At 39.2% G+C, this 24,348-nt stretch overlaps 1 protein-coding gene and 1 pseudogene across 1 annotated transcript in view; one reads left to right on the top strand and one right to left on the bottom strand.

Moving 5' to 3' along the window:
• UGT8 (UDP glycosyltransferase 8) overlaps positions 1–24,348 on the bottom strand; it is an 83,454-nt gene that overhangs the window by 5,063 nt on the left and 54,043 nt on the right. The window contains exon 3 of the mRNA XM_021684469.1: positions 1,634–1,776. Coding sequence (XP_021540144.1) covers positions 1,634–1,776 — 143 coding nt within the window. The remainder of the gene's footprint in view (positions 1–1,633; positions 1,777–24,348) is intronic.
• On the top strand, positions 8–330 carry LOC110575491 (annotated as a pseudogene).

The following is a 24,348-nucleotide window of genomic DNA, read 5'->3' on the forward strand; positions in this document are numbered from 1 at the left end:
CCAAATAATGTCTGGAAGGCTGTGGTCCAAAGCCATTTTTGCTGTCTATAAGCAGGGTTTCCGGAACCAGAGGGAGCACACAGCTCTTCTTAAAATCGAAGGCGTTTATGCTATGAATTCTATCTAGGCAAGAGATGTGCTTACGTGTACAAAGCAAAGAACAACACAGCAACTCCTGGTGGTAAACCAAACAAAACCAGAGGAATCTGGGGAAAAGTAACTAGGGCTCATGGAAACAGTGGCATGGTTCGTGTCAAATTCCGAAGCTACCTTCCTGCTAAAGCCATTGGCCACAGAATCTATGTGATGCTGTACCCCTCAAGGATTTAAATTTAATGAAAAGTAAATAAATAAAGGTGTAGATCTGTTCTCTTGTAAAAAAACAAAAAAGACACTTGGCTTATATTGGGATCTATTTTCCTTCAGTTCTCACCCAATTACAGAGATGGGGGTGACTTTCTGTGCTAGAAAGTCACTCTCCAGGGAACCCAGAAGGAGAAATGTGAAGAAGCAGGGAGAGTCACTGGGCAGTGCATGGATAGCTCCAGTCTCTGACACCTGGAGCCTAAAGGAAGGTGTGAGAATTGAAAGAAAGCAAAAAGGACTCTTCTCTAGCTTGGCCCCAGAGACAGGAGTTCTGTGGGGCGAAGGATATCACTAAGTGGTTTCTTGCCTTGATCTTTGCAAGATAAAACATGAACATGCTTAAGGACTGAGGGAGTGGCAAGAGTCTGAACTGAGCAGACACAAACTGCCCTAAATAAAGCAGAAGGGTACTTTCTGGGTTAAGCCTAATAGAGGAAACACAATCGGACTGGCATCCAAAGGAAAATGTCTTAAACAGTAGGGATAAAGTACGTATCCATTTCATAGCTCAGCCAGGAAAAGTGGGAGCTAATCTTTACACAGTTGTTATAAAGGAAAAATCCGTGTTACTCAGACCCTACTTGTAATGGCCTGAGACTTTGGGGACGATGTTGTTCACTGCAGTATTCCTGGATCCCAACGGCAATGACATTCAGGTCTGATGTTTACATGCTGGGTTGGGAAGTCCAGAGACAGGCACTTCCTGGCAGGGCCTTCCAAAGGAAGCTGGGCGTAATCTATGGCTCTGTTTTAACCAGCATTAACTGGCAAGTGATTGTGTTTTTTAAAACCTGGTCTCTTGGATAAATGAAATAAAAAGCATTTATAAAGGGCAAAAGGTTCCATGAAATATTTTACCTGTTTATTCATTCATCCATCATTTTTTACCTCATTCCAACACTGATTTGAAGGTATATAGAAGGTATGTAGAAATGCATGTAATTACAACAATTTTTTAAAATGACAATAACTAACAGAAGGAGAAACAGGATATAAAGCTGAGGGGTAACATAAAAGGATAAGGATAAATCATTCTGCATCATATTTTCCTTGTAGGCTATAGACTTGATATCTCTTTCTTTATCCATCACAGAGTCTTAGAAATTAGTCCCTAGATTTCAATACACTAAGAAACAAAACGAAAATTCAGGGGCATCCTGCTAATCTTGCCAGGGAGCCAGTGTGCTGTGCTTGACCGGGACCTGCAGGCTAAGCAAGGAGATACTGAAAATCAACAGTGAAGAAACAATCGACATTATTACCTTACCTCCAAATCACTTTTTGGGGCAATCTCCCCAGAGCTCCAGCCAGTTTGTTAGCAATGTCTTCTGACAGATACTTGACACCAGCTCCGAAAGATACCAGGACAAAGCCATGTTCATTAGCACCATTTACCCACCTTTGGAGATCCTACAAATCAAAATGTAGCAGTTAATTTTATGAAAGACCAATATAGTTCATAATCAGCTTCAACAAGAGCCCAGTTTTTAAAAAGACTTCAGGTAATTTTCTTAAACCATGAGGAAGTAAAGGACATAAAATTTTTCTTTAAATAACTGCTTTTGTTTAAAATATTTCACCTGACAACACTAACTGAAATAAGGAGGGTGGATGGCTAATTTAGTTAAGACCAACAAATAACAACAAAAAGTCTGTAGCTAATGGCCTAAGATCTCAGTCAAAAAATTAAAACTGATGCTTAAAACACCGTCAGTAATAAATTTGTATGAGGAGGGCGCCTGGGTGGCTCAGTGCGTGAAGCGTCTGCCTTCGGCTCAGGTCAAGATCTCAGGGTCCGGGGATCGAGTCCCGCATCAGGCTCCTTGCTCATCGGGGAGTCTGCTTGTCCCTCTCCGTCTGCCTGCCGCCCCACTCTTGCTTGTGCTCTCTCTCTCTCTCTCTCTCAAATAAATAAATAAAATCTTTAAAAAGATTTTCCTATGAGGATACAAGTGAAAGATGTGGATTGGACATAAAACAAAAACATTAACTACCATTCTCACCCCCACCCAGGAAGATTTTTGTTTTTAGGAGTGGGCTGACTTTATCTTGGTCTAAGCTTGGTAATTTTCATCTCTGAAGAGTCATCCTGTGTTATATGATAAGAAAGAGAAGGAGTTAGCTAATAGTTCCACAGATCCATAGGCCTAATGAGTTTTACTATTTCCCTAAATATTTCTCCAACTCACAGAGAACACAAATCATACATGCTCTATAGTGAGGCATCCAGGGCTTCTAGAAATCTCTGAATGGTTGCTCTCCCTCATGGTGCAGGAAAATGCTAAATTCCCAAACCTGTCCTTAGACAGCCAACAGATGCTCATGTAACTCGTGCAGATCCGAGGTTAAGTAGGGACAACTCTAACACTGCAGGAATCACTCATTTTGGAGGAAGGCACATGGATAAATTTTTGCCAGTATGGTTGATTTATACGGAAAATGAAAGCAGTTAGTTTTGAGGGATACTATCCTTGCTTTATTTTATTCTGTAGGCACAAACTTGCTTTTACGGTACGTTAACCCCTTGAATAAGTCTTTGTCAAAGACACTGAGCTTCAGTTTCCCATAGGAAAACTAACAGGGCCACAGCACTTTGAAGAACAGGTAATTCCACAGTAAGGATAACAAACGTGCTGTTGACAACACCTCTGCCATGATACAGGCATGAAAACAGGGGGCAGACCACTCTGTATTCATGATGTGCGGAGTGAGCTGTCCCAGTTAGGTCTCACGGACCCTGCAGGTCTCTCATTCAGAATGTTCTTTGCATTTCACACCCCTTTCTGACATACCCTGATTTACTGAAGGGGGAGTGGGGTGATAACTGCACAGTAAGAAGAACTGTCACAATGACATCACCACCCAGCTCAACACCAAGTATTTATATGGAACATTAGCCCCCCCCATGTCTTCCCTTCCTTTGCTTTTCCCCCTTTTCTTTTATCACTTAATGAGATCTGTATTAACGACTCTATTGTACTCATTCTTAGCAGGGAAGAGGGGGCCACATTTTATTTGTGTCCGAAATGAGTTAGTGGGTAGTGTTGCTAGATGACTGGGATGATGATGGAAGGGGGTACACCCTTCTAGCTACTGAGTGGGTAAAATAGGCTGTGATTATTAATACAGCTTTCAATTTACATTCTACTACATTTAGCAAGAATATCACATATACTGAAAATATAACAGTATTATCTGTGGATTCAAAGTAAGAAACAAGAACAAACTGATTTAAAATTTTCATTTTAGATGCAGTCCTAAGCCAGATGTACTTAAAACAAATATGAAGGCTGCATGGTAGAATGACTCTAATACTACATTTTATCCCTATGGTTTGTCTTCAAGTAATTTATCACCTACTACCCAGTTCTCTAAAGATTAAAATTTCAGGGTCAACGCCATTTTTAAAAAAGCTGACATTCACATATACTAAGCCTTACAATAATAATGTTATTCAGATTTTGTTTCCCAAGGACTTAAAAGGTCTTTGAGTTTCAACCGACTCGATGCAATAAATACTTCAGTTGTTTGTTCTTTGTTGTGCATGGCATAAAATAAAATCCATTAAGCTATTTTCCTAGATTTTTTCCAGCCATACTCATTAACCATTTACAAGAATATACTCAACCATCTAGCCTTTATTGATAAGAAAGAGAGCAGAGAAAATGTTAGTCATTATAGTTCCCTTCAGGAAAAGCGCTCAGCATTTTTAGAAAATAATACTCCAATTGGCTTAGAATGAGGCCTCAAGGTAATTTCCAAACTGCTCTTCCCTGGGCTGGAGGGAGAGGGGACGTGAAAGGTCAGAGAAGGAACAGTGAGCCTGACACTGGGCTCCCGGACATAACCCCCTCCCCCATGAGCTCTCATCTTCAGCTTGAATTCACAAAACGTTTGGTGTGACTTATGTTTTATGGGGATACAGAAGGGGTTGGGTTTTGGGCTTGGCTGACAAGCGTGCCAGGCAGCAGGATGAGCTGCAGCAGGCAGAGGCTGAAGGGATCCCGAACGTGCTGAACTCACGGTGAAGATTTGGGAACCGGAACTTCTTGAAAGGGCTGAGAGGCCCCAGGGGGCATCTTGCCTCTATATACATATGCAGTATTTTCGGGAATTTAAGACCCCGCAATTATAAAGTGCAAATTGATTTAATAACAACTCTTCAAAAAAAAATAATAACCTTCATAATAAGTGTGTTCAATGTAAAAACAAAACAAAACAATTCTGGATATTTAACACTGTCAAAGATAAAGGTACTTTAGGGGGCGCCTGGGTGGCTCAGTCGGTTAAGTGGCTGCCTTTGGCTCAGGTCATGATCCTGGGGTCCTGGGATCAAGTCCCACATAGGGCTTCCTGCTCAGCAGGGAGTCTGCTTCTCCCTCTGCCTGCCGCTTCCCCTGCTTGTGCGCTCTCTTTCTCTGACAAATAAATAAAATCTTTTAAAAAAATAAAAAAGCAAAATAACAATAATAATAGTAATAAATAGATGCAGAAATAATTTCAATATACATAATAAAAGATTGATAAGACAAAACAAAATAATGAAAAAAAAATTTCCACAAAATACTTCAGGAAACACCCATTTCACAGATGGAAAGCAAGTGGCATTCACATGGAAAGACACTTAGCTTCACATGCTAGCCAGAGAAACACAAATTCAAATTGTTTTCATCTCTTATTCTCTGTAGTCTCCACAGTCCTCTGTTAGATGGTATCAACATAGAATTTAATCCATTTTAACTTAAAAAAAAAAAAACCCGAATACAGTATTTACCCTTAAGTATTATTGTTTTCTAATTTTCTGTCAACTTTTTTGTTCTGCTATAAAGATAAAATGTCTTTTCCTAAATGGCCTCTTGGTCTATTGACTTAGTTAGCACTTTGCCCACATTAAGATTATCTTTTAAATACCCATAGTTTCCTTTAGTAATTTTATAGTTTCATTTCTTCAATTTTTTGGGGGGGGGGTGTTGCAACACTGGTTTTATTTTTTATTTATTTATTTATTTATTTTTTACTAACATATATTATTTGTTTCAGGGGTACAGGTCTGTGATTCATCAGTCTTACACAATTCACAGCACTCACCATAGCACATACCCTCCCCAGTGTCTATCACCCAGCCACCCCATCCCTCCCACCCCCCACCACTCCAGCAACCCTCCGTTTGTTTCCTGAGATTAAGAATTCCTCATATCAGTGAGATCATATGATACTTGTCTTTCTCTGAATGATTTATCTCGCTTAGCATAATACCCTCTAGTTCCATCTACGTTGTTGCAAATGGCAAGATTTCATTTTTTGATGGCTGCATAATATTCCATTGTGTGTGCGTGTATGTGTATATATATATATATATACACATACACGCACATACCACATCTTCTTTATCCATTCATCTGTTGATGGACATCTACGCTCTTTCCATAGTTTAGCTATTGTGGACATTGCTACTATGAACATTGGGGTGCATGTGCCCCTCATTTCTTGAATTTTTAATCCTTCATCATCCAGAATCTCTTTTTGGAGGAAAGAATGAGGCTAGATGCATCTTTACTTTTAACCCAATGGAGAGTCAGTCTTGTCAACACTATTGAATATTTCCTCTTGTTATTAATGTAAAATTCCGCCCTCTCAGTGGATTTCTGAATTCTATTCTGCTCCATGGATCTATATATCTGGTTATTCCTGTGCCTGGGCCAAAGACTTTTATTTACTGGTATCTTATAACACATTTTAATATCTGCAGTGTTAGATTTCTCTCATTAATTTTTATTCTGGGAATTTTACTAGTTATTCCTGTATTCAGCATCTTCTTTAAGGACTCTTCTTTTTTTTGTTGTTAGAAAATAGTGTATTATGTCAAGTTTTAAAAATCACAAGAGCTTTGGGCGCCTGGGTGGCTCAGTTGGTTAAGCAACTGCCTTCGGCTCAGGTCATGATCCTGGAGTCCCGGGATCGAGTCCCACATCGGGCTCCCTGCTCGGCGGGGAGCCTGCTTCTCCCTCTGACCCTCCCCCCCTCTCATGTACTCTCTTTCATTCTTGCTCTCTCACATAAATAAATAAATCTTAAAAAAAATAAAAAATAAAAAATAAAAAATCACAAGAGCTTTGGGTACAGTTTTGCTAAATACATCCACGGACACATTACTGCAGCCCCAAAAGTAGTAAAGACTGCAGTGTTATATGAGTGAATTTAATTATTTTAACATTTCCTTTATTGTTGCCAAGTTTGTGAAATTTATAAATATCAAGGAGAAACTTGGAGAACAAAATAAACAATATGAACTTGTCATCGAACATTCTACTCCTATCTGCTCTGCAATAGGTTGAGTGAGCTCAAAAATACAGTTGCATGGTTACAGGTAACTGCATTTGCAGAAGTAGACAACCGACAAACCCCGACCCTTCTTTCTGAACACATCAACCGCCATTTACTAGCAGTACCACTCCTCACGTAGGTTATGACGATTTGCGCATATATGGGCTGATAACACTTCATTTCACACACGCTATCAGTTAAAACAGCGCATTCAGTCCTTTCTACTCAACTGGCTGGCACACATGCCGCACACTGCTCCCTAGATGGCGCAGCAAGCATGGAGTACGTGTGTCTGGTGTCTGAAGAGCGCTCCCCAGGCTTCTGACCATTAGGACAGGTCCAAACCCCCAGCCTATCTCTATGGTATTTCCTGCTCCTTGTCTAGGGGAAGAACTCGGTCATTTTCTAAATGCAAAGGAAAGCAAAATTATCACAATAACAAATCAAGTATTAAGCAGGAAATCAGCAGTAGGCAGGTGCTTCCCTCACTATATTACTATGAATATTTCCATTCCTATACAATTAAAATAATCAATTTAGATATTTGCGTAGGATTTGCTATAAGGTAATTATACACACACACACACACACACACAGCTTTTGAAAAGAGAACCTCACAATAAAAATTACCACTTTATCTTCTTGGAAGGTTAAGTTGTCTTAGTCCTTAATGGGAGAAGGACGAATAAGGAAATGTGGATAACATATTTTCATAATCAAATACTGTATGTTAATGTATTTGCTTTCTTTATTTGTTATAATCATGACCTGGATACACAATGATTTGTTTTCTAGTACTGCCAGATTTCTTTTCACCAAATGCCTTCACTTGGTCATAGGGAGAAAAAGGCACTCTCCCCTGTTCCTTCCATGGAGAGCTGTTCAGGACAAGCCAGGGGGAAGCAGCCTGGCTCTGTGAGACTGGACAGAGGCTGGAACAGGAGCCAAGAGATATGCCAGAGTTAGACTGGGGGGGGGGGCAAGTCGCTCCCAAAGTGTAAATTTTAATGATTTTATATCATATTTTGACATGATGGATATTAAGAAATGAAGGATGTGAAAAAATATTAAAAGAAGGAGTAGGGGGGCACCTGGGTGGCTCAGTCCATTAAGCGTCTGCCTTCGGCTCAGGTCGTGATCCCGGGGTCCTGGGATAGAGTCCCGCATGGGGCTCCCTGCTCAGCGGGGAGCCGGCTTCTCCCTCTTCCTCTGCCCCCCACTTGTGCTTGCTCTCTCTCTCTCTAGTTCTCTCTCTCTCAAATAAACAAAATCTTAAAAAAAGGAGGAGAAAGCAAGATCTTGAGAAACTTAGAGCAGACAATCATTGGGTGACTCCTTTTTTATATACTTAGCCACCCATCCAAAAAGAAACAGAAACTTCCTATTAGCTGTGGCCAATGTGAAAACACCCCAACTCCAGAAATGTAAAAGCATATTTTAAAAAGATAATCCACTTCAGAACCAATGAAAGAAGTTGGCTAGTGCAGGCCCAGCTCTGTCCTGTCTAGGCTTCATTCTGAGGGCACACGAATCTGAGGAAGACTCCTAGGGAGATCTCTCACTGCTCTCTGAGACCTGCGGGCAGAGCGGGTGGCCGTTAGTTACCATCACATCTGTCCTGATGGCAGCCTGTGACCCAAACCTACCCTCTTCTCTCCCCACAAAATAGGAGCCTTGAGCGGGGGCCAGCACAGTTGAGAAAGCAGCAACACTGCGTCCTTTGTCAGCCTCGTCCATTCTGAGACGAAGAATGCCTGGACTGTGAGAGAATCCTACAGAGAGAGGACGATGCGAGAAGCGGGACTTTTTTCTTGTTTCCAACACCAACATCAATAGGCCTCTTTTCCCATTTTAAAGGGCCTGACATAAAGAATGTTCCACTTTGGTCAGGTGGGCTGCAGAGAATTGGAATATTCATCTGCAAAACTCAGTAGGTAAGATAATAATGAACATTTTGATGTAAAATGTTTAAAAAACATCGTGGGACATCTAACCTGATCTTTGGCTACTGCTAAGATAGTTAACCAAGACTTACTAAACAACAACAAAAAATGCCATTGAAGATATAAATATGAAAGTTACCACTCAAAATGAAATGTACCAGCCATTATTTGCACTGATCTGACTGGCAGAGGATTTCATTCAAACCTCGGTTCCACAAGTTGCTGTGTGATCTTACTCAAGTCTCCTATTCTCTCTCCAGCCCAGATTTCTCATCTCTAAAAGTGCTGATAATATTCACAAGGTCATTGTGAAGATTAAATGAGATCAAATATGTAAAAGTGCTATGTTAAGTAAAAATTACACTGTTATTTTTCCCTAGACAGGATGTGCGATAAACAATAGACTGAATAGGGCCTGAAATGATAGCCACGTTGAGATGAGGAAAAAAAAAAAGTCGTTCTGTACCAAGATATTTTCTCTCAGTTATACTCTGTTCACCATGTTTGAAATTCTTCCGAATAAAGCTCCTTCAAACAAATGAGAAGTAGTACAAAAAAATGTTTTACATGCAGTATCAAATCTAGTTGTCAGTTTTTCAGAACATTTAAGGGATTTCCAAGATTATCCAAAAGGCTTAAGCCACAACTAACCTAAAGAAGCAATACAGTGATGAATGTCAAGGTGATGGTTCAACTTTTTAAACATCTCAGAAGATGATTATTTTATTAACACACTGAACATTTGGGAGAATGAAATTAAGTACCTAGAAGCGTGTGTTCATTTCCACTGGGATTCTGTAGTATCTTCTTTCTGTCTCATAAGGCTTTTAATTTTTGCTATTACAGTTACAGTGAAGAGCAGGCAAAATTTGAAACCTTGATTTGACTCTGAAGAGAGTAAAGTTTTCAAGGTTCTGAAGAACTTCCAGAAATTGCACACAGTCGGGATGTCCCAAGGTTACGATCATGGCAAGGTACTGAGGCATGATGGAAAGTAGCCGCTGGGTATAAAACAATGAAAATCTTACCAGAAAAAGAAAAAAAAAACAGTCCAAAAAATAACATCTAAATGTTTCTTTGTTACAAAAGCAAGTTAAAAATCCAGAGATTTGGGGGAGAGTGAGAGAGATTTGAGTATGCTTATTTGCAATAGAGTGAGAATGAAGGGGAGGGATGAAGATGCAGGAAGAGGATGCAAATGTTTTCTTTGCACATCTGAGTGTAATGCACAGATGTGAGATCCAGAACAGTCTTTCCTTCACAATCTGCTGTCAGCTAAATGTTCTAAGTTCTGCTAGAAAAAAAAGGTCATGACTATCAAATAGTGTCCCAATAAATTAGGTGGGTTTCAAAGTCCATTTATTAATTCAGCAAATACTATTGAGCACCTGCTATGTACCATACCTGACATTCTTTTAGGCACTTGAGACATATCAAAGAACAAATGAACAAAAATTCCTATCTTCAGAGAGTTTACATTCCTAACAACATGGCCAAAACCGAACTTTCTACTGTTATCTCCCATCAGGTTTGCACACCTTATCTGCTCTTCATTCCTCCAGATACAGCCTGCCCTGTGGTACCTGAGATTTCCTCCTTACATCACAGTGATTTACCAAAGCGCTGACAAAGGATATTTATTCTCTGCTGATCTCCTCTGTGGGAGGTGCTCTCTCCCAGGACACTTACCACCTCACTTGAATGTGAACTTACACACAAGACTTTCTCTCTTCTTGGTGCTCACTGCTTATTTTAAGAAATCAAGAAAGCTAATGGTAATCTACATCCTAAAACAGATAAACAAATGCATTCCTTTATTTTTTTTCTTTCTGTTACTTAGATAAACAAGATTGTCTTTTCTCTAGAGTTTGAGCCAACAAAGAGAATGTCGAGCATTTTAAAGAAAGGTCTCATTTTTTAAATTCAACTTTAGCTACTAAATTATGTGGCTTGCCTAGAGAAAATAAAGGTAGGTATGCCAGCCATCTAGCTGTCTGTCTTGTTTCCTTCCAGCAAAAACCCAAAACTTTTTTTGTGATAATCACACTGTTATGTCACAGAGACAGAATGAACAGGGCAAAATCCATGTCTAGGATGGAGGCAGATGAGTGAAACGGCTGTAATAAAGTGAAATTCATACAAGGAGAGATTATCATGGGGTGTTTAGAAGAGATGGGGAGATAAGGGAGGACCAGATGAGGATCTAAACCAGGAACGGGCTGGTGAAAAGAGTAAGGAATGAATGCGTTTGAGTGTGTATTAGAACCAAAGACCTAAGTGAAGGCTTGGGAGAAGGTGGGGTTAGCATGATTTTCAGGTTTCTGGTCTTGGAATCACTGTAGAATTAACCAAGGGAAGAAACATATAAGGAGAGCAGGTCTGAGGGAGTAAGAAGAAAAGCTTACATCCGGACATGAAGAATTTGAAATTTCTGTGTCCACTTCTGTTTCAAGTGGAACTATCTAGAAAGCAGTGGGAAATAGGAAACTTGGGAGGGAAAAATGAGCTACAGATATAGATTTGTACCTCAAGGGGAAACATGAGTGTTATGGACAATAGGACTGGTGGTCTCCTCATTATATCTTTCTCCCAAAGAGAATATGATGAAGAAATTACTGCAATTCTTTTTTTTTTAAGATTTTATTTATTTATTTGAGACAGAGAGAGCGAGGAGGAGAGGCAGAGGCAGAGGGAGAAGCAGACTCCCCGCCGAGCAGGGAGCCCGATATGGGGCTTGATCCCAGGACCCTGAGATCATGACCTGAGCCGAAGGCAGACGCTTAACTGACTAAGCCACCCAGGCGCCCCAAAATTACTGCAATTCTTAAGGAGGAGTGAGAAAAAGAGACTCTGGGTATAGAATACCCAGCAGGATAAATGAGTAACACTTCCGTTCACAGCGCTATTTAAAACACGGTCCACAAGTTCAGTAAGTTGGAACGTAAGAGTTGATGGTATGTGTCTGCAGTCCTAGTCCAGGCAACCCCACAAAAGGTCAATTTCAATCTCTTCTCAATCTAGTTCCTTTGGGTAAGATTCCAAACCAGATCACAGTCTCAAAATGACCATGACTCTCATTCCAGAATGAGTCCAACTTAATCTGGTCATGGCAGTCCCATGCTAGGACTCTCCAGACCACCTTCACGCTGAACAGAAGTGGTATTCAGCACTGTTCAGGCAGAAAAGAAAAGAACTTCCTCACTAGAAAAATCAGCATCTTGTTCAAAGGGAGAGAATAAAAAACAAAACAAATAAAGGAAGTGTGAGGAAGGGAGATCATATCAATTCTGGTATTTCTTAGAAGTCAATAATTCCTGCATAAAATATCTCTATAACTCCCTGTTCAATCACATAATAGGGTTTAGAACTATAAAGTATGCCATCGCTATATGTCTGAACTAAGATGCCTTGGATTAAAATTAAAGGCAAGAGAAAAGTTAAATAGCATATAGCAAAGAGAACTGGAAAAAATTACCTAGAAGCTGAGTATTCATTATTTACTTCTGTAAGAGAAGAATGCAGTCATTTTACTCCTTTTACAATCTCATTTTATTATAAATCCTAACTATTCGCTCTCCCAAATATTAACAAACCTGTAATCACCACACTGAGAAATACAAATAAAGCTACTATTTTTTACTTATAAATTCAAACTCTCCTCCATCAATTCAGCATCTGTTTAACACATTTAACTGCAGGTTGTTTTTTAAATGGATACAGGGAATTGGCAAATAGTCTATTTGGTAAAAGCACTCTAGGGAGCTATGAATTATTAATCACAGGTGAACATTTTAGCAAAACACATGGGAGCTACATCGTGTGGAAGACTGCATCTTCCCAGCAATACAGCAATGGCTTCAGCCCCACGTGTGTTTTGAGGACCTTGCTACTCCCCAGTCAAGTGAGGCTCTCTGTGTCTGCCCCTCGAAGCTGGGCCGGCTTGTGACTGCTCCGATCAATATAGTAGAAGTAATGTGACAGGAAAAGCTAGGTCATCAGGAAGGAAACACATGCCGCCGGCTTCCCTCTCTCTCTCGCTACGCGCACCCTTGATGCCCAGTCACCATGCCATGGGCTTTGAGCAAATCCAGGCTACTGGAGAAGCCGCAAGTAAGAGTTCTAGCTAACAGCCCCCACTAAGGTCTCAGCTGACAGCCAATATCAACAGCCCAACATCTGACCGAGTGAGCCTGAGGACGATTCCAGCTTCTACTTCTCAAGTCTTCCAGCCGAGACCGCAGACATGGTAAAGCACAGGCAAGTCATTCCTGCTGGACGCTACCTCAATCCCTCACCTACAAATTCTACGGGAATTAAAAAGTGGTTGTTTAGGGGCACCTCGGTGGCTCAGCTGGTTAAGTGTCTGCCTTCGGCTCAGGTCATGATCCCAGGGTCCTGGGATCGAGCCCCGCATCGGGCTCCCTGCTCAGCGGAGAGCCTGCTTCTCCCTCCCCCACTCCCCCTGCTTGTGTTCCCTCTCTCTCGCTGTGTCTCTTTTTGTCAAATAAATAAATAAAATCTTTTTAAAAAATGGTTGTTTAAATGTCACTGAGTTTGTTTTTACAGCTCTAGTAACTAAAACATCCCAAAGGATCTTTACTTGGTTACTTTCTCGAGTCACAGACGGATTTTAAAAACAAGGCTAAGAGATCCATAGGAAGTCCTAGAATTTTTTTCTCAGAAAAGGCTGAGAGAATAGGAAGTAACTACGGGCACTGAAAGCCCAGTTTGTGATTTTAAACCCATCTAAATTGCTTCTTCTAAGAAAATAAGATAATGAATAAACTTGAGGCCCAAAGAACCTAATTCTGAGCAGCGGACCTATGGTCCACATCAAGACTTCAACAGAGAAAAACGTAATATCCACCTGGTATTTTTCCAAAAGAATTCTTCTAGCCGTGTTCCCTTTTGAAGTATACTGATAGCACCAAGGACCAAGGGCACTGCCCTTAATTAATCTGCAGGTATATTCATTTATTCAATAATTCAATAACAGTTAAACTTTCATTGGTCAATTTCTATGTGCCAGGCACTAGGTGCCAAGAATACAAAAGAGCAAGATATTGTTTCCCACCCAGAAGTTCATAGTCCAAGTCAGGCTTCACTATCAGCAGCACATGAATGCTACCTTTGTCCTATTTCTTCCCTCTATGCTGGGGAAATGGACACCCTGGAAATAAATAATTTCAAACAACACATTTACATTAAATTTCTGTCAATGATAGTTCAGTTTTCTCTTTATTTCGGAGTTGAATTCCCAATGGAATGTGTGGCAACCAGCAATTAAAAGTTGTATGCAAATGGTTCCAAAACCAATTAGAAACACATTAATAGTTAAATAAAATGCCAAAAGTTCTTCGGCAACTAACGAATCCCTTTATAAATCAAAGAAAATCTCTTTTTCTCATACGATGATGCTGGTGTTTGGTGTTTCTAGATTATAAACCTATAAAGAGAAGAATAGTAAGTGCAGAAATTGGTTAAAACCAGTCAGGTTCATATCATTTCCAGGGTAAATCACTCAATTAGATCCTTCCAGGTCAATAATAGCATCAGAGTACAGCTGAGTCAGTTTCTCCCAAATGTCTAAAAAAATGTGTATGAAGCTAGACAAAGACCAAATATGCGGTAAGATCACACCCTATGACCTCATAGACATCTCCATGAACTCTAGTGTCTTTCCACGCTGAGCATGAATACTGTACATGGACAGGAAGAAGGCAGGAGAGGTGTTCGGTTTACTTCTGTAGTTGTTTGGGGCGAGTGATGATACAGACTGCAAAACTAGGAACTGACCTCCCCTTGCCCCTCAACCTCACTCCCCTTTTAGATCATCTATCCCCACAACTATTCAGGAAGTGCAACACCTCCTATGCAAGCAACCAAGCCAATGACCCAGAAGGGCATGGGCAATGGTGCACTGATCCTGGCATGAGGAGTTGCGTCATCTCAGGGAAAGCATTTTGACCTGAAACATGCAGAGCCATGGTAACAGTGCCTGCTAGATGGTGTAATCTTTCATGTACTAACCTATATAAAGACAATTTACAACACAAATCTCACCCACTGCTTGGAGAGAGAACAGGAAGATCAGAAAAAGATAAAAATCCTAGCTGGTCCCAGCAAAGGATGTGTAAATGAAGGACAAACATCATAAGGCTGTTTGGGTTTGTCGTGCCTCTCAGTCCCTCTCTGGGCACCGCTCTTATAGGAGCATGCCATCAAATTATTCACACTCTCAAGTCAACCCTGTGGAACTAAAATGTGGATTCCTTTGGTCTTCTAATTCACCAATATCACAACTTCCTTCCATTAATACAATTAACCACTATGGTCCCAAAGAAGTTTGTAGTAGAAGTCTATCTTTGAATGAGCAGCCCAAAATTTCTTTCTCGCCAATTTCTCTTTATCCTAATTCCTCAGCCCTCTCATAAAAGTTGACTGCCCAATCCAAACCAGTATATTAAAAAAGCCTTATTCAACTACTCTCCACTCAATGCTCAAGTTCTTAATTCCATTTTTTAAACATCATCCATGAAAAAAAACTTCAGATTTTCATGGACAATCCAAGGCCAATCTGTTTCTCACTTTCTACACTGAACCATACTAGATCATTCTACATTCTCATAGCCTGTCCCATCACTGCCCACACTGATGACTTTGTTCACTCTGGTTCCCCTCATCATGGTACTTCCATCTTTCCATATTGAACAGGACCTTCAAGGTCAGATCAAATGCCACCTTCTACACCAATCCTTGATCTTGCCAACTTTAAAAAAAAGTATTATTTATGTCTCTCCTTTGATAGTACTTTATATCTCTCTCATGGAATTGTTCATATTTGAACTTGTTATAAAATTATTTGTACACATATGTCATCTCCTTTAGCAGACTACAAATTCCTTGAATATCAAAGCACCCAAAACATTGTACTGACCATAACTCATGTACACTCAAACATCCATTGAATACCTACCTATCTGATAGCTTACATTAAATTTTCATTATTGTTTTGCTAAATCAAACCCATGCAAACATTCGTCAACTTATAAATGGATTTATTCCAAAGGTTCATTTGTAAATCTTTTTCTGAAATCTATGCACGTTTTCACAAAATGTTATTGTTATACGTGGTATGGTATTTAGGATACTTGAAGTTGTATTTTAGGACTTCAGTATGACATGGATCACTTATTAATTTAAAAGACATTTGGAAGATGTCCTAAGAACCTAGATGTGATGCATAATAACACTGTTTCAAAGGGAACTTTGAGACAACAAATTCACATTCTCTACTCCCATTCCTGGACACCAGTGACTGATAGACATGCTATACATTGTCCAAAAAACCACTTCTCTATATAGGTTTAACAATAAGCACTTAAAGAGTTTATGAAACTGAGCATGTTTGTAGCAGAGGGGGCATGAAGGAAACCCCTGTCAGAGCATGTAGGAATGAGAGCAATAAAACAAAACAAAACAAAAACAAAGGAATGCGAGCAAAAATGATGCATATATGGAAAACCAACGTATTTGTTTTAAATCTTAAAACTGTCTTGAATTTCACATAAAATTAAAACATGAGAGAATTTTATATTGTAAAAAAGAGGCATGGCTAAAGAAAAAAGCTTAAGTAATACTCTAAGAAGAAGATTCTTCAAATATTGTCAATTGAGGAAAAATGGAAAGAATCAAGACTTGCCAAATCTTTTTTAAGTCAAACTATTGACATATTTTCTTGATAAATGGGATTTATTTTTACTCTAGGACTCCAAAGGAAAATTTGTATGACAATCATCCACTAGAATGAAAAACAAGAAAACTAGATAAAAAACACTCCCTCCCCCTAACAGTTACAAGGAAAATGTTTGTTGGCAAAAATCTCAAGTATCTCACCTAGCTCTGAAAATCTGAGTCTAAGACCAGGCAAACTGAGAACAAAAGCACAGAAGGAACACTGTCAGGATCAATAACGTGAGGAGTTTTTAAAGAGATGAGTTTCAGGTAGAAAAGTTTATAGTAGAGACAGGAAATGGTACGGTAAAAAGAATTTTTGGGCAAAGGGAAGGGCATGTTCAACGGAAAAAAGCAATAAGAAAGATGTTGCAGAATAGAAAGAGAACTTCCGCATTTACAGAAGAAAAGATCATTTCTATGGAAAGAAAGAAATGAGCATGATCAGTTAAAGGGTAGAGGCCAGAGAACTCAAAGATAAAAAAAAACTCCTGAGGTTATGAGATCATCCTGATTCCTCTTACCTAGCAGATGATTCCGACAAATTGAGTAACACTTAAAATATGAGATTAAAAACCAAAAACCAAGCATCAAAAACATCACCAAGAAATAAATTCTTTTAATGGAACTAGAAACCACAGTCACAATACTGGGCTAAATATTTCATAAAAATTTAAGAATGCGGGCGCCTGGGTGGCTCAGATGGTTAAGTGTCTGCCTTCGGCTCAGGTCATGATCCCAGGGTCCTGGGATCGAGTCCCACATCGGGCTCCCAGCTCAGCGGGGAGCCTGCTTCTCCCTCTGACCCTCTCCCCTCTCATGCTGTTTCTCTCTCGCTCGCTCTCTAAAAAATAAATAAAATCTTAAAAAAAAAAAAATTTAAGAATGCATGTATATCATTTTAAAGTAAAAACAGACAAATTAACTTTAATATATTTGTATGGAGTAGTAGTATATATACTGCTTCAAAGCCTATGAACCTTTAAAAAAATAGCTCATACGGAAGAGGAATGTGAATGTGGGAAATTACCCAACAAGTGCTATTTGTAATACAGTAATATGCTCCAGGAAGATAAGACACAGGTGAGATTGTAAGAAGGGCTCCAGGCCTGGCCAATTGCCAGTCATTTTGAACTAATACAACTCCAAAGGCAACTAATGGCTGGCATCACTGCAAAGAATTTAACACCTGGGAAGAGGGGACTCAGTGATCCTAACATCAGGTCCTGGGGCAAATGCAGAATCTCCCTGTGAGCTCAATCAGGAAAAATCTCTGCATTCCAATCCAATGTAGTTAAAAAATAAAACAAAACAAAAGACAAACAAAAACAAACAAAAAACACTGGTCCAAAACATTGCTTTTAATTAACAGCTCATATAGCATTTAAATCAGTGCTCATGAAATTTAAACAATCACATGTAAACCTGTATTTCTCGGTGGGGAAACAACCAAGTGTACCAGGAATGCACACCATAAAGCCATAAATGAATACCCTGGAATGTTAATTTTCACCCATAAATAACATTTAAATCATTTTTTATAATAAAACAAATAAAGGTATATCATTGTAGGGGAGACTTGCTAGTTGCCTCGCAAAATCCGCTTTCTCTACTTCCTTAGTAACACTTCCCAACCTTTAGCTGAGCATATTGCAACCCAAGTAAAGAACATTTTTCAGCCTTTTGAAGAAGCTGAGCATGAACATGAGACTAGCCAATGTTCTGGACCGTGACGTGTAAGCAGAGTGAGCCTTCCAATGGCTGAAACGCAGCATGCATCTTGACCATGAGGATGAGAGCTGCATTCCAGGCCAGTAGGACAGAGGGCTGGATCCCTGCTGGTTGTCACAACCGCCATACTACCTGGGACGGCCCACCTCAGTACTTCTTTAATGTGACGCAAAAATAACCACCATTGTGTATGAGGGCTCCTTAGTAGTTTTCTGTTATTCGCATTCCTAATCCTAAGTGATGAAATCATGAAGAATGCAAAATAAAAGAATTCAAATAAATGTCCATTACTTTTGGTGGACTGGACGCTGCTTTCTCGGTATCACACAGGTGACTGTGCGGCGTGCAGGTTTGAGAAACACCATAAGGCAAAGTATGAATGTAATACTAACGTCTGGGTCATTTGGGTTGCTCTGAAACTAGAATACTCTACCTATACTACATTCTCAATCCAGTACCTCAGGGACCAGACAGAGGCTGTACCTGAAAATCCAACATCATCCCAGCAATCATAGAGTTTGAAGACGAGCTAAAATTCATGTTATCCTACCAATTTATTGTACAGCTGAAGAAACTGAAGGAAGACATTAACTGACAGGAAGTAATGCAAAAATTCCTTTAAGTTCCTCAGAAGGATCATGTTATGTAAATTGAGGCTATTAATCCAAATAGGTCATAAAAAAGTTTTGTTTTTACTTGCTCAGTGAAAAGATACTATATCCTCAAAGACTACATTTTACCTTTCTCTTTGCAGTGCACTAGAAGGAAGAGAAAAACAATGACATGCACAAAGAAATCTTAACCAATTCTGCAACTGCTAAATATTTTGTGTTTCCTATTTTCTTATTTAATTGTTTTATTTCCTTTAATTCCTTTTTTTTTTTTTTTTGCTTTAGTGCATAGGTATTAATCCACCTGAAGCACTGCTAATGGAATTTTAAAAAAATGTGCCTACTGCTTCTTCTTCATAAATATATTCTTATTTAATTATGATTCATGACAAAATTGGATGAAAAGTACATAAAACTCAAATCTCATTCTTGTATCATAAGGCAACATTAAAAAAATAATAATAATGTTTTTCTCCCAACCTGTTACAGACAGCCTAAATATCAGACATTAAGTATTCTGGATCTGACTAAAAGAAAATAAATAAAAAATAGGCTATCTCTGTGTCTGAGATTACATATAAATGATACTACTCAGCATGTTCATGACACAACCCTCCTTCCCCATCACAGGCAAGAAGCGCATACTCTTCATTGCTCATACACTGCTGGGTATCAGTAACACACACAAATGGTTCCACATACTGACCTGCTCAGACTAAGCTCAATATGCTGGAATGGCATTCCATCTTATCAATGAAGATGAATAAAGGGAATCAAAACAAGGAATCTTTCATTATATACTCCAGGTACTGAATAGGCAAAGGTCTTGAGAAGAAAGGCTGAATTCATTAAATTTTAGAGTCTTCAGGGTAGAAAACCACCCCAACTGGCAAACAAAAAACACTGAATTGACATACATTTAACTATGAGCAAGAACACTGTATTATGCAGAGGTTAAAACATCTGCTTGTGGGCGCCTGGGTGGCTCAGTCGGTTAAGTGACTGCCTTCGGCTCAGGTCACGATCCTGGAATCCCAGGATCCAGTCCCGCATCGGGCTCCCTGCTCAGCGGGGAGTTTGCCTCTCCCTCTGACCCTGCCCCTTCTCATGTGCTCTCTCTCTCTCTCAAATAAATAAATAAAATCTTTAAAAAACAAAAACAAAAACAAAAAACATCTGCTTGTGTTCACAACATGTCTTCCACAATTCTGTCAATTAACAAGTCTGAATATAAAATGGAAAGATGCCTGGGAAGCACTCAACCCCACGCCTCCTCACGGTAAGTCCGCACCAAAGGACATCCATTCATATGATTTTCAAGGACCTTTGAATGCTTACTCTCATTCAAGAAATTCTACAATGACTTTCCTAATAATTTTTGACCAATTTCTAGACTTGTTAATTTATTTGCCCATTAAATTTTCTCCTCTGTCAATACAGTTTGAACTCCTCCCACAAAGTTTCTTTATTTTCAATCTTGAAGATGGTTTGGGATCCCTCTGTCTCTGTACAGAGTATGTAGTGGGTGTTTTATACATGTTTAATTATAATAGAAACTGAACATGACTTTAATGAGCTAATAACCAGGTTAGGAACATTAATACATAAAGACCTGAATGAATAACTAGCAATGTGATGATTCCCAGTGAAGCAGTGCATCAGAATGATAACGTAAGAGGCGAGCACACCACCGTCAGCCATGGACGGAACCTGCAGAGAAGTATACTCAGCACTACATACTAAGCACCCAGTACCATGTCTTGCAGATACTCAGCACTCAATAGACTTTAACTGAACAAAAGAAAGGAGATAAAGGATTTTAATAAAGCAAGGATAAGACATTTTAGGCAGGTAAAGACTTAAAAATGTATAGACCACAAATTATAAGTTGCATGAACTCATTGACTCCATGCATATTTATAGAAGGCTTACAATATTATAAGTCCAGGGATACATAAGAGATGAAATAAGGTGCCTACCACAAGAGGCTCACAGTCCAATGGGGGAGAGGAGAGAACTACAATTTAATGTGATGTGCTGAAATCGATTACGGAATTCAAAAAAAGGATCCAGGAAGCCTTTCAAATGGAGCGATGTTAAAAACAGGGAGCAGATCAGTTGTGAGTCAAATGAGAGAAATAACATTAGAAAGATACAAGCAAAAAAAAAAAAGAAAGATACAAGCAAGCAGGTAGGCCTGACTACTAGACTTAGGTTTTTGAACTTGATCATTTATGTAAGGGAATGAGAGAATTTGTCATGAGAGAAATAATCACAGTGCTGTAGTACTTGAAGATTAATCCGTCGTTGTTTTTATGGAAGATTAGCGTCAGGGAAAAGGGCACCATGCCGGCCAGGGGAAGCGGGGGAAGGAGGTCAGCACGTTCTGTAATTGTTCACATGTGAGGTCATTAAAATTTGCAAAAAAGTGGGAGTGGACATAGAATGGAACAGAAAGGGATAGAATCATTTCCGAGGAAGAACCACCAGTATTTGCCGAAGCCAGAAAGAAAGAAACATTGAAGGAGTTTAAGAAAGATGTATTTCAGGGCGCCTGGGTGGCTCAGTCGTTAAACGTCTGCCTTCGGCTCAGGATCAGGTCACGATCCCAGAGTCCTGGAATCGAGCCCCGCATCGGGCTCTCTGCTCAGCGGGAAGCCTGCTTCTCCCTCTCCCACTCCCCCTGCTTGTGTTCCCTCTCTCTTGCTGTGTCTCTCTCTGTCAAATAAATAAATAAAATCTTTTAAAAAGATTAAAAAATGCAGAATATTAAAAAAAATAAAATAAAATAAAAGAAAGATGTATTTCATTTTTGATGTGCCAGGGCTTCCAAGAGTTTTCAGTACAACATTAAAAAAGAATGCCTAAGTTCGCCAAAAAGAATCCCTTTCTATAACTCTGCTATGTACTATGCTTGAAGGCTGAGTTTCCATCTGAGAAACTAACATAAAAATTATAAATGCATTCATGCATCTGAAGGAGATTCACTGAGTACCTACTTTGCCAAATAATGAGCTCAGCACTATCAGAAAAAAAAATAAAGCTTGAGTGATTTATTTTTTGGTTTGTGAAATAGTACCTGACTCTAAAATACTGCCTTGAAGAAGCTATTTAAAGGCCAAGTATTATTGGCTCACACAGGAAAATACGGTAACATTTTTTCTAAGCCCCGTGAGTGCCTTTTCATCAGCACCAAATGGAATACCACAAAACACACAAACTATTTCTCCCTGATACCATAGGGCTTAGCACTACTTTTTTTCCAAGGATTTTCCTAATTGTCCCAAATATAATTCAAGAGGCTTACTCGGGTGCTTTATCATTCGCCAATACTATGGAACTAATAAATTTGGGACGCCTGGGTGGCTCAGTCAGTTGGGCATCTGCCTTTGACTCCGGTCATGATCCCAGGATCCTAGGATCAAGTCCTGAATCGGGCTCCCTACTCAGCGGGAAGCTTGCTTCTCCCTCGGCCTCTGCCTGCCACTTCCCCTGTTTGTGCTCTCTCGCTCTCCTTCTCTCTCTCTCTGACAAATAAATAAATAAATAAATCTTTAAAAAAATTTTTTTTAATTTATGTTGACAGTATTTCTCTCTGAACACGAGGGCCTAATCACCTAAGAGTTGCATTTGAGGTCACTGCCATTATCTTGCATCCAGACATTGTTTTTAGAACTTAATATAAATAAAACGATCAGAGAGAGTGTGACCGTGCATCTTAAGTACTGGGCCCTGTCCTTCCACAGTTTTTACCATGAACCTTAAGCCAAAATTATACAAGCTAAAACACCATTAAAATAACAAGAACCAAAAAGGTTTTTTTGTTTTTCTTTCAAAACCCCCAAGGGTGATTTCCCATTTTGGAGAAAAAGAATCCTTTAAGGGGACAGCTGTTTCTAGCTTTGTTCTGACTGTAGTATGATACTAATCAGAAGTCACATATCTCAGAGGCTTATGGATAATAATTCACAAAAGAAAACACCATATTCTGCATTAAAAAATTTTTTCTAAATGCAAGAGGAGAGTGTCTTCAAACCCTATTAATTTTTCTATGACTTATCCTTTCATGGGCTTGTAAAACAACATTTTTTTTTTTAAATAAATACATTTTTCTTATAAACCAACCTAAAGTCAAACAGCAAACTTTTATCCCATCGCTTACAAACTAAAATAGCTATGAAAGAGAAAGGTGAAATAAATAAAATGAAGTTTTATTTACTGAATTGTTGAGTGCTAGTTTATCCAGCTGTCTATGCTGGGAGATTTATTACACAGCTGCTCATTCAAGTGAAAATACAGCAGTGGAATTCGGGAAGCAAAATAGTCAGAGCCTCGCGAGTTGGTAAGAATAGCTGAAGAATCTCACCACTGCAAAGAACATATCAATAAAATTCTAACTAAAACAGTTGTAACATAATGTTCATCCTGCTATAAATTAATAGCTACTGATTACTGAGCATCTAGAATATGCTGGTCCTGGCATTAAATAATGTGCTTTATTCACTCTACTGTCCTATTTAGACAGCAAAACATCACTATAAGGTAGATAGTTTTCCCATATATAGATAAGAAAACTGCAGGCTCAAAGTGCTAATATTTCAAAGATATAAATGGCTGGAACAAACAAACAAACAAACTTCACCAAGGCTAATGCACGTTGAAAAACCTCATTATCTTTCTGCCAGTCATTGCTGCATCTGACATTAAAATTCTATTAAATATGTGAGGGCCATGTTAACAACTTTAGCAAGAGACTATTACTCAGCTTGTAAAGAGCACCTACTCCCAGAGCTACTACGTTACAAAGCATAATGAGCCCATTTCTTCCTCTTATTGATGTTTATTTATTTTTCCTTAATAAGAATTTCCATATACTTAAAAACTATGAAATTTCCTCTCATTATAACATTTCAAATTCACTTTTTAAATTATCAGTTGTGTTGCAGTATCTTTCAGTACACAGGTGGATGGGAAATAAAATGATTGCAAATTTTTGTTTTTCTGTCAAATTGCAAATGAAGATGAGAAGACCAAGTCAAGCAACGGAGAAATTTAGACCCTATAATTCCTTCAAGTTTAACTGCATCTGTTTTAGGTTCAAAAGATCTAATAAAAACCCAGGCATGTGAGGCTGGTTTAACGTGCAAAAATACATTATTATAATCTATCACATCAATAAGCTAAAATAGAAAAATCACGTGATCGCATCATAGATGCAGAAAAAATATCTGACAAAATCTAACGCGCGTTCATGATTAAAAACTCCTAGTAAACTAGGAATAGAGGGGTATTTCCTCAAATTAATAACCTCCAGCTAATATCATACATAATGGTGAGAAACTAGAAGCTTTCCAACTTACATCAGGTACAAGGCAAGGACGTCCCCTCTCACTACTCTTTTCCAACACCATACTGCAAGTCCTAGCTAATGCAATAAGGCCAAAAAAAAAAAAAAAAGAAAGAAAAGAAAAGAAGAAATTAAAAAATATACATATCTGAAAGGAAGAAATAAAACTGTCTTTGTGGGGCACCTGGGTGGCTCAGTCCGCTAAGCACCTGCCTTTGGCCCAGGTCATGATCCCAGGCTCCTGAGATGGAGCCCCCACATCCAGGGGCGGGGGGGGGGGGGGGGGGGGGGG

This window comes from Neomonachus schauinslandi, chromosome 2 (assembly GCF_002201575.2).
Source record: "Neomonachus schauinslandi chromosome 2, ASM220157v2, whole genome shotgun sequence".
Classification (NCBI taxonomy): Eukaryota; Metazoa; Chordata; class Mammalia; order Carnivora; family Phocidae; genus Neomonachus; species Neomonachus schauinslandi.